The 13,856-nt window shown below is 46.7% G+C and overlaps 1 protein-coding gene across 1 annotated transcript; it reads left to right on the forward strand.

Moving 5' to 3' along the window:
- Positions 1-1,577: 1,577 nt before the first annotated feature.
- On the forward strand, positions 1,578-11,705 carry PIN4 (peptidylprolyl cis/trans isomerase, NIMA-interacting 4). Its single transcript, XM_025890352.2, has 4 exons — positions 1,578-1,728; positions 4,353-4,426; positions 10,795-10,914; positions 11,528-11,705. Exons 1-4 carry the CDS (start codon positions 1,686-1,688, stop codon positions 11,684-11,686), a joined length of 396 nt encoding a protein of 131 aa, XP_025746137.1. The 5' UTR covers positions 1,578-1,685; the 3' UTR covers positions 11,687-11,705.
- Positions 11,706-13,856: the final 2,151 nt, after the last annotated feature.

The following is a 13,856-nucleotide window of genomic DNA, read 5'->3' on the forward strand; positions in this document are numbered from 1 at the left end:
AGGTGCCTCCTGGGCCTCCTGTCTGTGGATAAGCCGATGAACATGAGGTCACACTGTCACTGTCGAACCCCACCCCCCACCTCTCAGCTGGACTTAGAAAGTCAGTACATAGGCAGGCTCCACCTCAGAAGCGGGGGACCAATGAGCCCCCCAGCACTGGATACGTTTCCCACAGTTGATCACTCCCAATTCGAAACAAGGAGTGCCCGAGATGTGTTGTGTCCAAACGCCACAGCACAACACGAGGGGGCTGCTTGTTACGGACGAGTTGGGGGTGGGGTGGGCAGAGTCTCAAAAATGCCTGATCCTTTGGTCTGGGCATGAAGCATCCCAAGTCCAGCAAGGCTGTATCCAAAAACTAAACTCTGAACTGGAAGACCTGTACATTCTGGCTGGTAGTGGCAAACTACCAGCAGGGTAGCTTAAGATGGCAGGGGATAGCCATCTTGTGGAGCAAAGAAAAAGCCCCGACCTTATATACAAATTGGGAGGAGAGGGGTTGCAGGTAAGGGAAGAAAGTGTGGGGATACAAATTCAAAACTCATTCATCTTCAGCTAACATTCTATGAGTTAGTCATTGGTTTATGTGCTTTACAAATTTGAGCTTGTTTAATTCTCTTAACACCCTATAAGTAGGTACTCTTATCATCGACTCCATTTTACAGATGATGAAACTGAGCCAAAGAGGGATGAGGTAATTTCCTCAAGCTCACAGAGCTAGTAGCCAGATGGTGGAGCAGGGATTGGAGGTGAGGCAGTCTGGCTCCAGAATCCATGCTTTTAAGTACTGTTTTATGCTGCACCATTATAGAAATTTGGGAAAACACACAAACATACACAACAATCTGTACTAGCCCCACTTTGCTAGATAGCCTTCCTGTCTTTTACATGCACCCTTTTTCTAAAAAATGTAGCATATTCTATAGCTTGGTCTGTAACCTTCCTTAAGGCCATATCCTGTGTCTCTACAGACAGCCTTATACTCATTATTTTAAGTGGCGCATATCCTTTTGTGTTGGTTGAGACATTATTTATTTAAGCAATACCCTACGGAGGGACACTTAGCCTGCTTCCAATTTTTCTCCATGACAAGAGTTCTGCAAGAGGCAGAGGGGTGACAGCCTTTTTTAATAAAACTACCTTTTAAATCCAATCAGCTACAAACGCAGAATAAAATTTTTTTTAAAAAATGAAAAACCGCAAGGGAGGGCAAGGCCTGTGCGTAGGAGGGCGCTGCCACCGCGGCTCTTCCTCCCTTCCCTTTGTCTGGAGGCCCCGCGGGATTGGCTAGAGCCGGCGCCAAGGGACTGCAGAGGGCCGCGCCATCCACTACGCACGCGTCGAGGAGCCGGGCCGGGAAGTGGGGGAGCATGGGAGCTGGCTCAAATAAGGGCGTGCGACAGAGGAAACAAAAAAACGCAAAGGCGGGGTTTCCCGCCCCTGCTCCACCCTTGGCTCCGCCCCCGAACAGACCCAAACTTCTTATTGGTCAGCCATCTTCAGCTCCATTGGTCTGAGGGCCCAAGGACCGGGTCTGCCCCAGAATGTGCCTGCTTCCAGGGCCGGAGCGAAAACGGTCCGTTTCGATGCTGTTTTCAGGCATGTGTTCCGGACATGCCCTTGGGGCCTGAGGGGGCTTTGTGCGGCAAACGAAGCCGTTGAGGGTTCTGCCGCAGGTTCGGAAGATGCCGCCCAAAGGAAAAAGTGGTTCCGGGAAAGGGGGGAAAGGTAAAGCGGCCAGAGCAACCAGAAAGAATGGGGTCGGGTGAGGAGCGAGGGGGAGGGAGCAGACCGGCGATCCCTGGGGTCCTAGGCGGGGGCAGCGGGTGGCCAGTGACTGGAGGATTGACCGGGACGTGAGAAGTTGGAGACAATCGGGGCGGACTTCTCTGGAAAGCCTTAATTGAAAAAAGCATGGAAATTAGATGGTAGATAGGAGAGGACAGAGGATGAAGAGAACGTTCTGTTTGTTTCTTCAGAATGGGGAAAACTTGAGAGTGAGGCTGACATGAAGGATCCAGTAGAGTTAGGGAGGTAAGGGTCCAGAGGAGTGAGATTTGAGAAAATGGGGTCCAGGACAGGTGGAGAAGTTGACCTTTGAATAGGAGAAGGGATACATTATGCTTGAGGTCATAGGGAAAGAGACGAGGATGGGTGTGGTGGTAAAAATCGGGGCCGGAGTGGGGGGTGGGGTTTGTATGACATCCTGATTAATGGCCTCAATTTCTTACTAAAGTGGAAGGCAAGGGTAATTTTTAAGACCGAGGGGCAGGGACTGAGTGGGGGTCTTGAGAGTGATAAAGGTTTGGAGTGGTCACTGGGGATGATGGGAAAGGAAAGAAAACACTAATAAAAGGATCGGCCCTCAAGGCTGAGAGCCTGAGGTTGGAAGTCCATGGATCTGTAGAGGACACAATCTACACAGTCATGATTTACCTGGTAACTTGCAACTGGCACAATATAGGCCTGAAAAGAGCTAGGTGGAGCCTTGAGCCAAGGTTGAGGGGTTTTGGCCAATAATAGAATGGCAAAACAAGGTAATTAAGGGTGCCAGTGGGAGCACAAATGATGAAGCACGAGGTCCGGGAATTTCATAGTCTAGGAGAACATAGCAGGATAAAGGTACCGAAGTGGGGAGTGGTTTCTGGGGAGTGGTTTCCGTGAAGCCAAAGAGCCAGTGTTGTGGGAGTGAGACATGAGAAGGCGGGAAGAACATGAAGTTGTAGTCGGGGACTGAACTGTTCGTTCTCAGTGGCATGGTTCCATCGTGTGCCCTCGGGAGCAGGTGGCCTGGTGTAGAAGGCATGGACATTCAGGAGGGAGGTCCGAAAGTGTGAAGTTAGGTTGTTGGATGGTTCCTCAGCGTAGGTGGTGAGGTTGTCCGAGATGATAGCGAGAGTGAGGGTGGAAAGGAATCCTGAAACTGCCACCAGAGTCCTCAATCAGAGGGAGTATAAGGTAGCAGTCAGATGGTGGCATCTGGCGGGGGGAGAGGATGAGATGACTGGAAAGCATTGTCCTTCGAGAGTGAACGTACAGCAAACCCACTTAAGAGTTTGGTGTAATACAACTCCTTTGGCAGTAACATTTTCTTAGGCATTTGGTCATCAGTGTTTTGGGTTTTCAGTTGAGTTGGACATTTATTGAACAACTGTTGTGTAAGATAACTGTGCCAGGCATTGGAAATACTCAGACAAGTAACCTGGAGTCTCTTGATTAAAACGTTACAGTGGCTCCCTTTTCTAGGATAAATTCCAGGTTCCTTAGTGGGATTGCTAGGCCCTCATGCCCTAACTCTCGGCCCCCTCCCCTGGGCTTATCTCACAACACTCCCACCTCGGCTTTGGCTTCATCCCTAGTTTCCGACACCTAACACATTGTCCCACCACCCTGCAGTGTCTCCTCTTCCTTGTCCTTTCTTCATTTGGTCAGCCTCTGCTCATCCAGGAAACCTGCCCTGAGTGGTTCAAACGGCCCTCTGTGCTTCCACAGCCTTCTGTCCGTAGATCGTAGGTCATTCTCCTGAAATGATCTATTTACATGTCTGTCTTCCCCAGTAGACTATGAGCTCCGTGAAGGAAGGTACCATGGCTTGTTCATCTTTGTATCCCCAGTGTCTGGAACTTACTAGTTATTTAGGAAATCTTTACTGAACTGAACATTTAATCCAGCAGTAGTTCTTACGAACATCAGCCCCTAACAGTAAGTACGCTGCGGTGAACACAGAAGTTGACATAGTGGTAAGATGACATCATGCTAAAATATAAGATGCCACCAGTGGTTGTTAATCTGAATATCGACAGTGTTTCTTAGGAAGGTATCAAGAGGCAATGTCAGAGCCTCCAGGAATTTGGACATGAATGTATTCTTTAGCCAAATACCGGTGGTGGGAAAGTTGATCTTTATTTAAAAATTTATTCTGAGAGATTTGACTTACTGGAGTGTGAGTACTCAAAGACAGCGTCGCAGTGCTTATTAGACATCTTACAAGAGCTCAGGGATTTGCTCTTAGAAGGCAGGATTTCAAATTGGGTCCAGAGAATTTGGACCAGGCTTTTGGCGCTCTCGTTCATCCATCAGCACACTCATTCATCTATCCGTTTTCCACAAAGGGTTTCTGTAAGGCACACATTTCTTGTTTTAGTATATGTGCTGCCGAAGCGAGCACTACATTTCTTGTTTTAAGAGAGGTGAGGCACAGATGAATTTAGCCTCATGTATTAAGGTGTCTGGCAGAGGGCCCTTTTGAAGCGTGGTGCTGTGACAGAAGTATCAGCTCTCATTGTGTTGGCCCTTTGTTTAAGTATCAAGACGCATTTTAAACGAGTTCCTGTGATATGTCTTCTCTAAAGGGGGAGCATCCTCTGGGAGTGACGGTTCTGACAAGAAGGCTCAGGGTCCCAAAGGTGGTGGCAATACAGTAAAGGTGAGTCACTCATTCCTTTTGTTTTTCATGTTAAATATAAATAACGTATATACACGTGTTATTCTGGTACCCAGGAAAGGAAAAGACAGTATGCTGAACTCATTCTAAGAGGCTAGCCTAATACTGATGTAAAGTCAAGATAACAATATTGGAAGATAGGGACCAGTCTCACGTATGAAAGTAATTCCTTTTAAGTGTTTTCTCAAATGCTTTCTCAAACATCCCGAATTTCTTCATACTTGTATTGTTTCTTTTTTATTTTTTTTTTAAAGATTTTATTTATTTGACAGAGACACAGCGAGAGAGGGAACACAAGCAGGTGGAGTGGGAGAGGGAGAAGCAGGCTTCCCGTGCAGGGAGCCCGATGCGGGGCTCGATCCCAGGACCCTGGGGTCATGACCTGAGCCGAAGGCAGACGCTTAACGACTGAGCTACCCAGGCGCCCCTTGTATTGTTTCTTGAAAGGTACACTTCATACATTTCAAAAAGTAATACAGAGTATGAAGAAAATAAGTAAGTGAATGACCTGTTTCTCAGAAGGAAATGATATTTTATGAAACCAGGGACTTAGGGGTGCCTGAGTAGCTCAGTTGGTTAAGCATCTGCCTTCGGCTCAGGTCATGATCCTGGAGTCCCGGGATCCAGTCCTGCACCAGGCTCCTTGCTCAGCTGGGAGTCTGCTTCTTCCTCTCCTACTCCCCCTGCTTGTGCTCTCTCTCTCTGTCAAATAAATAAATAAAATCCTTAAGGAAAAAGAAAACCCGGGGCTTAGATAAGCAGGCAAAGGCACAGATCTCCTCAGATAGCTCCCCCACTGGTAAGCTGTAGGCCAGGGCCCTGACTGTGAAAACTGGGGTGGGAGACAATCACAAATAATTACCTGAAGTACTTGACCTCGTCCCAGAGGAGTGTCTGCCCTGGGAAAATATAGTCTGCGGACAACCATACTGCTTCGTGCTGCATAACAAGGCAATTCCATGCTCCAGTCAGGGTATGGGATCCCGTACTTTGATTTATTCATTCAATCAGGACTTAGTGACATCTGTCCCTGCGCCAAGCAGTGAACAAAGTTCTGGGTATTTTAAAAAACGGGGGGTAAGAGATGGTTTCTCTTGTCACTCTGCAGTTGGAGCAGTTAGGTAAGGAATACATTTCATTGCTGCATAATAAGTGCAGTAGAGCATTTGCATCCTATAAATCCAGCCAAACACATGCAGCCAAAAAAAGAGAGAGAACACAGTGTGAGCCGTTCTACCCACTTTCCTATTCCATGAACCAGAGAAGGAGTGAGATGGGGGACAGGAATCTGCTTTTCCATAGCTGACCTCTGTTCTCGTATGAGCATCCAATTATGTGAAGTGGGATTCTGGCATCCAAAGATAGGTTTTCATGAAGATGGTCCCTAAAAACCAACCAAGTACTTTTTCTGGTGTTGAGCTGAAGTGGTCATTGTTGCCATGGCTGGGGAGACAGGCTCTGTTGGGTTTAATGAGGGCTGACATGTTGGTCTCCGGTAGGGCATCTTCATAAGGGATATTGTAGGGTAATTTTGGCCACATGCAGTTTTCACCCTATGTCCTGACTTTTACAAGCTCCCAGCCTAAGAGAGTGCTCCACTGCATATGAATTTAAAGAGGCCCCTTGCCCTTTCTGGGAAAAAATAAGTTCAGTGAGGCTATGCGTGAGGTATGTGGAAAGAAGTGACATGTAATCAGGTAGGAAAGTTGATTCGAGCTAAATTCTTTTTTTTTAAAAGATTTTATTTATTCATCAGAGACAGAGAGGCAGAGGGAGAAGCAGGCTCCCCACTGAGCAGGGAGCCCGATGCGGGACTCGATCCCAGGACCCTGGGATCATGACCTGAGCCGAAGGCAGACGCTTAACCGTCTGAGCCACCCAGGCACCCGAGCTAAATTCTCTTGTTAAGCTTTTTCTTTTGAGACCATTTTAGACTCTCACTCAGTTGTAAAAAAAAGTACATGTACAGGGGCGCCTGGGTGGCTCAGTCGGTTAAGCGGCTGCCTTTGGCTCAGGTCATGATCCCAGGGTCCTGGGATTGAGCCCCGCATCGGGCTCCTTGCTCAGCGGGGAGCCTGCTTCTCCCTCTGCTTCTGCCTGCCGCTCCCCCTGCTTGTGCTCTCTCTCTCACTCTCTCTCTCTGTGTCAAATAAAAATAAAATCTTTAAAAAAAAATACATGTACCTTTTACCCTGTTTCCCCAATGGTAACATCCTACGGCAGACTCTAGAAGGATAGCACAACCAGGAGATTGACATTGATACAGTAAAGCTACAGAACATTTCCCTCACCCCAAGGATCCCTCTTGTGGCCCTTTTATAGCCATGCCCACGTCCCTCCCCTACGTTCCCCCCATCCTTAACCCCTGGCAGCAACTAACCTGTTCTCCATTTCTGTAATTTTATAATTTCAAGAATGTTACATGAATGGAATGATGCAATATGTAACCTTCTGGCTTTTTCCACTGTCTGCATAATTTTCTGGAGATCTCATTCAAGTTGTTTCATGTACCAGTAGTCTGTTTCTTTATATTGCTGAGTAGTGTGCCATGGAACGGATGTGTCATATAATGTTTAACTGTTCACCTGCCAGAAGACATCTGGATCATTTCCAGTGTTTGTAAAGGTCCCAGCAGGGAGGGGACCCTGGAACCCTCTGGCCTTTCAGGGCCTATGCTTCTTCACATCCTGCCCTTCTGCTTTCAACCCCACTCCTGAGCCCACACCCTGCCCTGTGTCTCTAGAGCTGTCCAGATTCTGAAATCCACCTGCCAACCATAGCCTCCCTCCTTCCCCCTCATTTCCTGCCTCCCCCGATCTTGTTGTGTTCTTCTCTGCATGCAGACCTCAAGCCCTCGAGCTCACCTGTTCTCCCCACCTTCTCCCAGGCTGTGTGTCTGTTGTCCAAGCCCCGTGTGTCCTGTAAGCTGGAAATTAGATCAGAGAGCCTGACCATTGCATCTGGGAGCCCCAACTCTTTTTCCTTTTGGTCATCTGCTGCATCCACCTGCAAAACTACAACTCGGTATCAGTCCAGTGGTCTACTTCCTTTACATTTAAACGCAGAGATGGTGGGCCCTGAACGGAGAGTCACACGGCCTCAGGAATTGGGACCACTAATTCCTGGTCTCTGACCTTAGCTAGGCCCTCAGCACTGTGCTGCAATCCTCTGCCACTCACCTGCAGCCACCCACCACCCAACTCTAGTCAGTCAGCAGATAACTTCTTCCAGTGGTTTCTCAACCCTGGTGTACGTCTGATTCCCATAGACAGCTTCTAAAACTACCAGTGCCCAGGGTCCCACCCCGGACCAAGTGCCTCAGAATCTCCAGGTGGTGGGGCCTGGACCTTGATGGATTTTTTTTAGCAGCACTGAGAATGGTTCTGATGTGCTGCCGGGGTTGAGAAACACTGATCCAGTCTCACGGGATTGGTGTGAGGATTTCACTCGAGAACGCATGGAAAGTGCTTTGCACGGTACCTAGCAAATACTACCTTTTAATCTTTTTTTTTTTAGAGATTTTTTATTTATTTATTTGAGAGAGAGAATGAGAGAGAGAGAAGGCACATGAGAGGCGGGGAGGGTCAGAGGGAGAAGCAGACTCCCTGCCGAGCACGGAGCCCGATGTGGGACTCGATCCAGGGACTCCAGGATCATGACCTGAGCCGAAGGCAGTCGCCCAACCAACTGAGCCACCCAGGCGCCCACAAATAACTAGCTTTTAAATATTGCTAAATTTTCACACGAAAATGGAAACCAGACCTATTGTCAGGAGCTCACTGGCTTTCCAACCCCCTGCCAACAAAGTTCTCTTCACCCACACCTCCCTCCTCTGTCTTCTAAGGCCAACGAATTTTTCAAGCAGTGCTCTCAATGCCACGCCTGGCTCCTTCATTAGCTCCACGCTCTTCTGTTGCTCTGTCTTCAGCCTTTCCCTCTTTACTGCGTCTTTCCCTCCATTCTGAGAGTATGCCCAGGGACCTTTAAAAGAGATACGTGTCTGGGACCTTTTTCTTCTAAGAGCTCTTTCTCCTTTTCTGACTCAGCTGGGGGGAGTACCCCCTCCCCCACCTCCCATTACTTCCTTCGTCTGCCCACCACAGTCTGGCTTCTGCACTTTCTGCTCTTCTGAAACTGCTTTTGCTAAGGTCATCGATCACCCAGTGCTAACTTGATTTATTTCTTCCCTGATCACTCTGCAACATTTAAGCCTGTTGACCATTTCCTTCTTGAAACTCTTTTGCAGGGCGCCTGGGTGGCTCAGTCAGGGAAGTGTCTGCCTTCGGCTCAGATCAGGATCCCGGGGTGCTGGGATCGAGCCCCACATCGGGCTCCTTGTTCAGCAGGGAACCTGCTTCTCCCTCTCCCTCTGCCTGCCACTGCCCCCTGCTTATGCTCTCTCGTGCTCTCTTTCTCTCTCTCTTTCAAATAAGTAAATAAAATCTTAAAAAGAGAGAAAGAAAGGGAAAGAAGGAAAGGGAAAAAGGAAGGAGGGAAAGAAAGGGAAAAAGGAAGGAGAGAAAGAAAGGAAAGGCGGAAGGAAGGAAAGAAAGAAAGAAACTGTCTCTTGCCTTGGTGTGTGTTAAACAGAGCCTTTCTCTCCTACCCATCTGGCCTTTCCTTTGTGCTCTGCTTATTGAGCGTCTCTCTTTGCTTATGGCTTAAATGTCCATATTCTCCAAGGATGTCTTTAGACTGTGTTTCTCCTCATTCTGTGTAGCCTCCCTGAGTCATCTCCTCACCTCCCATGGTGTCAGCTTACTACCTCCACACTGATCACTCCCAAATCCTCTCTGGGGGTTGGCTTTCTCGAAGATGCTGTCCTCCACAGTTGCCGGTCAGTCAGTCACATTGCAGATCCTGCAGGTACTACAGACTCGTGTCTAACCTGTCACGCTGTCCAGACCAGAATACTTGTTTATTCATTTGTAAAGTGTTGGGTGGGATCCTCTTTCTGTGATCACAAATGCTGTAATTCATTTCACAGCAATTGAACCAACCAGAAGGTTGCTTTGCGAGTGTGGAATCCTAAAGAGGGAGGCATTCTTGAAGCAGTTGTAGCTAGGCCAAGCTGAGGTCGGATGAACCATCCTTGTTTCCCAACATGTATCTCGCTAGCGTCCAGACTGTTTGTCCCTGTCTTCCCTGGACAGCGCTGGACACATTCTATAGAAGTCTGCCTCTCTGAGCCCGCCTTTTGACAGATTCTTTACTTTGCTCTGTTCCTACTACACAGGAGTGTGTAGTTCCTCCAGTCAGGAAGTTATTCCTGTGGGCCTAGAATCCCCTTGCCCCTAATTTTAGGAGTCGAACCCTGAGGCCAACCTTGATTTGCTTGTCTCTGCGTTTACAAGGGAGACACCTTTAGCCCCCATCCCAGTGTGTCATTTACAATAAAACCATGGATTGTTGAATGAGAAATTGGGAATCCTGCAGAACAGTTCCCTTGACAAAATCATTTTAAAAGATAGAGTGATTTGTTTTTTAAAAAAAGCAACATGGCTTTATGTAAACATAGGTCAGATTTGAGTACTTCTGTAGGGTTGAGTATTCTTTTTTTTTTTTAAAGATTTTATTTATTTATTTGACAGAGAGAGAGACAATGAGAGAGGGAACACAAGCAGGGGGAGTGGGAGAGGGAGAAGCAGGCTTCCCGCTGAGCGGAGAGCCTGATGCGGGGCTCGATCCCAGGACCCTGGGATCACAACCTGAGCCGAAGGCAGATGCTTAACGACTGAGCCACCCAGGCGCCTCCGAGGGTTGAGTATTCTTAATCAACATACGATACTTTTTCAAGGTGCCGAATTGTGAGGAGGCTTTATATATTGGGCCTCTTGGGGTGAAAAAGGATTTCCTAGTGGGTTTTTTAATATCTTCCCCACTCTGATAAAGTAACGGCTAACCTTTATTGAGTACTAACTGCGTTATCTTAGTCTTCACAACCCTATGAGAACATGTAGGTACTATTATTATCTCAGGGCACAGATGGGGAAACACTTGGAGGCTTAAGAAGATGCCTACGATCATACAGCAGAGCTGGGATTTGACTCGAGGGCCCAAGCTTTCAACCATTATGTCTCCTCTTCCTGTTAACCATTGAAGTATATGGTAAAGATGGGAGCTTCCCCCAGCCCGATGCCCATTTGCCATCTCAATCAGAGTTCCGAGATGGTGTCTTGACAAGGGAAATGGGTTTGTGGCCATCGCCCAACTGAGCAGACCTCCAGGATTTTCTGCTGCCATGAACCTAATGTGTGTTTTCACTAAGGGGTAATCCAAACATGAGTGCTGTGAAAAAGGGAATCATTTGGCTCTCCCAGATACTATGTGAACATACTTTTTCCTTGCAGGTCAGACACATTCTGTGTGAAAAACATGGGAAAATCATGGAAGCCATGGAAAAGTTGAAGTCTGGAATGAGATTCAATGAAGTGGCCACACAGTATAGTGAAGATAAAGCCAGGCAAGGGGTATGGTGCTGTTGTCATTTAAAATGATCTCTCCCTGGGCGCCTGGGTGGCACAGTCGGTGAAACGTCCGACTCTTGGTTTTGGCTCAGGTCATGATCTCGGGGTCCTGGGATCGAGCCCCGTGTTGGGCTCCCTGCTCAGCGGGGAGTCTGCTTGAGATTCTCCCTCTCCCTCTGCCCCTCCTACTTGTGTTCTCTTTCTCTCTAAAATAAATACATCTTAAAAAAAAAAAAGATCTCTACCCCATGGAGGACACACAGTAGTAGGGATTATTTCTACGTTCTGCCATTAATTTTAGCCATATCTTGGCTGAAAGATCTTAAAAGCAGAAATGTCCAACTTGTAAACAGTTGTGTACAGGTCACCTGTGTGTAAAACTAGGCGTTACCAAACTGGCACAGCTAACAGATGCCTGGCAACATTGTGAGTGTGTACATGTTCAGTCCAGGGCTGGATCTCTTCCACCCAGCTGCCCTTGGTGAGCCCACTTCTTTGCAGTCTGGCTGAATGAACCTAGGAACCTGAGCGTTTGTGTTGGGAAGTTCCCAAGCTACAGTAGAACCGTTTCCTCTTCAGGGCCACCTGACATCATGTTATCTTTTGGGTTTTTCAGGGCGACTTGGGTTGGATGACCAGAGGTTCCATGGTGGGACCATTTCAGGAAGCAGCATTTGCCTTGCCTGTGAGTGGGCTGGATAAGCCTGTGTTTACAGACCCTCCGGTTAAGACAAAATTTGGATATCATATTATTATGGTTGAAGGGAGAAAATAAAGTTATATGAAAGACTGAATATGTTTTATACATTCTGTTTACTTCTTTAAAAGGTGTTGAGTAATCCTTGTATGTTATGAACTCTGTCGTTACGGGTTTGTAGGCACAAAATGAAGTGGAGAAAGGTTGGCATACACTGTAGCAGGTGTTCTCACAGATAAGTTAAGCAGGGGTGTCTGGCTGGCTCAGTCGGTAGAGCGTGCGACTCTTGATCTCAGGGTCGTGAGTTCGAGCCCCACATTGGGCATAGAGTTTACTTAATAATTAAAAAAAAAAAGGTGAGTCAAGCTTATTCCTTTTAACCTGTAGTCTCTTCCCTCCCGGAACCACTCTCTCTAATTCTCGGTATATCCCATAAGTTAATTTAAAAACCATCTCCAGGGGAGCCAGATACTAGTTCACACTATTCACACATTGAGTTGGACATCAAATAGATGGATTAGAATATGAAAATCCTAAGTTCCTAGGCAACACTTGTCTTGTTAGCCAATTTGGATTTGCCAGGACAGTGATTAGCTCCATTGTCTTAATACCATACACTATATAATGGTCATTCAACATGAACTCTTTTATTTATTTTTTTTTAAGATTTTATTTGTTTGAGAGAGAGAGCACCCAAGCAGAGGGGAGAGGAAGAAGCAGGCTCCCCGCTGAGCTGGGAGCCCAACATGGGGCTCAATCACAGGACCCCAGGACCATGACCTGAGCCAAAGGCAGACACTTAACCGACTGAGCCACCCAGGCGCCCCCTGAACTCTTTTTTTAATGAACGCTTTTTTAAAATTTTTTATTTAAATTCGATTTAGTTGACATATAGTGTATTATTAGTCTCAGGGGCAGAATTTAGTGACTGACTCATCGGTTGCATATAACACCCAGTGCTCATTCTATCAAGTATCTTCCTTAATGTCTATCACCAGTTACCCCATTGCCTTACCTCCTCCTCCCCTGCAGCAATTCTCAGTTTCCTGTAGTTAAGAGTCTCTTACGGTTTGCCTCCTTCTCTGTTATTTTTTCTTCCCTTCCCCTGTGTTTCTTAAATTCCACAGATGAGTGAAATCATTATGAACTCTTTTTAAATAAACCTTTTTTGGAGGAAAAAAGGCAATCAGTTCTTTTACCAATTGTTTGTACTAGACTAAGCAGCCAGTGTTCTGTGTATCTGCATTTTAAAATTTTACAGTGCCATATTTATGACCTATTCGACAAGGAATATTATAAGTACTTAGACTGCTTCAAAAATAAAATTTTGCCAGGGGTGCCTGGGTGGCTCAGTTGGTTAAACGTCCAGCTCTTGATCTTAGCTCAGGTCTTGATCTCAGGGTCCTGAGTTCAAGCCCTGCCTCAGGTTCCACACTAGCCTGCCTTAAAAAAAAAAAAATTTTTTTAAATAAAACTTGGCCAATACAACCATGTGATTCTTAACAGTGATTCTTTTAACACCCTGTCTTCTCACTCAGCTGCATTTGACATGTAAGTTTCTTATTTTAGAGGAATTTCTGGGCATCTCCAGCAGGTTATACCTTCATGAGATTTTCCCCACTGAGCAAACTAATGAACGGATGCCCCAATCTCTTAAGTACAGGTATATCAGTATGATACTGAGAGATGTTCAAAATAGTAGGCATAGGATGAAACTATTTTAAAAACCCCATTCCAAACCGAGTCTCCCGGGGTGCCTGAGTGGCTCCGTCGGTTAGGCGTCTGCCTTCGGCTCAGGTCATGATCCCAGGGCCCTGGGGTCGAGCCCCGCATTGAGCTCCCTGCTCTGCGGGAAGCCTGCTTCTCCCTCTGCCTCTGCCTGCCACTCCTGCTTGTGCTCTCTGTTAAATAATTAAGTAAAATCTTTTAAAAAATAAATGAAGTAAAATACGTAGGATTACAAAGGATACCAATTATACTGAACCAGTAATCAAAACACAGTTGACCCTTGAACAACACAGATTTGAACTGTGTGGGTCCACTTAACACAGGTTTTTTTTTTTTATAAACAGTATAGTACTACAAATGTGTTTTCCTTATGACTTGACTTTTTCTCTAGCTTACTTTTTTTTTTTTCTAGATTTTATTTATTTATTTGACACACAGAGATAGCGAGAGAGAGAGAGAGAGAGAGAGAGGGATCTCCCCACAAGCAGGGGGAGCGGCAGGCAGAGGGAGAAGCAGGCTT

Source organism: Callorhinus ursinus, unplaced genomic scaffold (assembly GCF_003265705.2).
Source record: "Callorhinus ursinus isolate GAN/ISIS: 27379988/994484 unplaced genomic scaffold, GSC_fseal_2.0 scaffold66, whole genome shotgun sequence".
NCBI classification, from domain to species: Eukaryota; Metazoa; Chordata; class Mammalia; order Carnivora; family Otariidae; genus Callorhinus; species Callorhinus ursinus.

What these genes read in the sequence shown, in the direction of transcription:
- PIN4 (XM_025890352.2), top strand. Translation starts at nt 1,686, where the DNA reads ATGCCGCCCAAAGGAAAAAGTGGTTCCGGGAAAGGGGGGAAAG. An exon ending in TTCCGGGAAAGGGGGGAAAG is followed by an intron (nt 1,729 to 4,352) that starts GTAAAGCGGCCA and finishes TCTTCTCTAAAG; the next exon opens with GGGGAGCATCCTCTGGGAGT. An exon ending in GTGGTGGCAATACAGTAAAG is followed by an intron (nt 4,427 to 10,794) that starts GTGAGTCACTCA and finishes TTTTCCTTGCAG; the next exon opens with GTCAGACACATTCTGTGTGA.